At 32.4% G+C, this 1,942-nt stretch overlaps 1 protein-coding gene across 1 annotated transcript in view; it reads left to right on the forward strand.

The window, feature by feature from the left end:
- The window catches only part of KIAA0825 (KIAA0825 ortholog), a 653,154-nt gene that overhangs the window by 159,858 nt on the left and 491,354 nt on the right, over nucleotides 1-1,942 (forward strand). The window contains exon 11 of the mRNA XM_042781175.1: nucleotides 118-228. Coding sequence (XP_042637109.1) covers nucleotides 118-228 — 111 coding nt within the window. The remainder of the gene's footprint in view (nucleotides 1-117; nucleotides 229-1,942) is intronic.

The raw sequence follows: 1,942 nt of genomic DNA on the forward strand, positions 1-1,942 counted from the left end.
GTGTGTGCATTCCCCATTCAAGCACAATATCATTTTGTGGAAAATCGTTAACTTTGAATACTATATAAAATAAAAGTTGTTTAAATTGTCTTGAAATAATTATTTCTATTTCCTTAGGACATTTCAGCATGGCATAGATGATACTGCTTCAGACTCCTTAAAATCAGTTTTCAACCAGCCGTTATATTGGTTTTCTGGCATAGCACATTTCTACCCTTCTTTTCTCAGGTGAGTACCTCTAACTGCTTTCATGTCTATAAGTCTATGATTCCTTTTAAAGTGTAATAGAAACTTTTGTCCATGGATATAAATGCATCTTTCAAAACAAAATATAATTTTTACAATGTTGTTTTTAAAACAATAAGTAAAGAGTATTCTTTTCTTCCTTTTTTTGACTCAAGCATCCAAGACACAGGCCTCATGATCATCCTACTAACTTGTATTTTAATGATAGGATGGAAAAATATGAATTACTGAAATTTAATTCAATTTTAGCTAATTGCCAATTCATTTTTTACCCTCCTTATTGGTTTATAACTAGGAATTTGAAAGTTTTCCAGCTATTTTTTAAACATCGACAGCAAAACTGGATAATTCATGGAACTAAGTAGAGCCTTAGGAAGAATTTGAAAGAGGAGTAACTTTTGAATTGCTTCATTCACTTTTCTTATTTAATTAACTGAATTTTAAAACAAGAAAAATCATTTGAAGTATGAAATGTACTTCCAGGGTAATCTGATGACATTTTGTGACATTATGTAGAATGTCAGTTTAATTCTTTGCCGAATATTTCATGGGAAAGTACCTTTTCATGGTATCTGAAAATAAAAATACCATGTATAGCTGAAGGAGAAATGTTACTTCCCATACATTTTTGATTCTTCTCAGAAATATACTCTCAGTGATTTCATCATCTGAGCTGAGTGACTTTATCTCTGTCTTTGAGAAACAAGAGTCCTACTCATGAATACAGGGTGATTTTTTCAACTGGTTGTGAAAACTTCATACACAAAAGTCTCTATAGACACAACAGTCATGTACTTGTTGCTAATACAGGTACTGGGGAATCCAAGATTCAGGAGACAGACCTTGCCTTTAAAGACCTCAACGTATTATTGTTACATTCAAGGGTATCTCAATATACTGCTATCTCATATATTAATGTATTCTTTATTATGTCATTTATTGTGTCTTTACTGTGTCCGAAGAGAACAAAAGTGATTCAAGATCTGAACTCAGGTCTGTCAAAGTCTAAAGCTGAAGTTCTTAACAACTGCACACATACCTTTCAAAGAGAAAGCAGTTTAGAGTGATGTTAATGGGTGTGCATGAAAAATCATTTTCCTGCACAAATAAAATTGTTGGTTATTCATTACATAAAGCCTCTTTATATCATACAGTTTTGCAAGGCCTCTGATATACTAATGTATGCTGTTTTATCTGCAAAAGAGGAAACTAGTTTGCCACTTCCCCAAACCTGCTGTATGAAAGAAGCCTTATTTCTTAGGGGATAAACAGTTATTGGAAAATGGGCACAGTAGGGAAGTGCCAAACTATGCCATAATGCCATACACAGAGCATAAAAATATAAGCACAGAAAAATACTGAAAGAATAAATAAGGAGAGGGCAGATTATAGTGGTTATCTGTGAGTGGTAGGAGTCCAAGTGATTTTCATTTTCTTTTGTATTGTTTTCTATAATAAATACAATTTCATTTTATTAAGAGAAAAATAAAATAGTCAAAAGCAAAAAGAAAATTCATTTTCCTCTTTTGTTCACATGACTTAACCTATAACTTCTATACAGATGACCTCTAGCTCTATATCTCTATCTCTCAGTGCTTACCTTTAACATTATATACCCAGGTGCCTATATTCTTTGCTACTGGAAACAAATATGATATACTCAGCTGATCCTTCCTTTCCTTTTTCCTTTGTCCTC

This window comes from Orycteropus afer, unplaced genomic scaffold (assembly GCF_000298275.1).
Source record: "Orycteropus afer afer isolate SDZICR_OR568_19922 unplaced genomic scaffold, OryAfe1.0 scaffold00093, whole genome shotgun sequence".
Lineage (NCBI taxonomy): Eukaryota > Metazoa > Chordata > Mammalia > Tubulidentata > Orycteropodidae > Orycteropus > Orycteropus afer.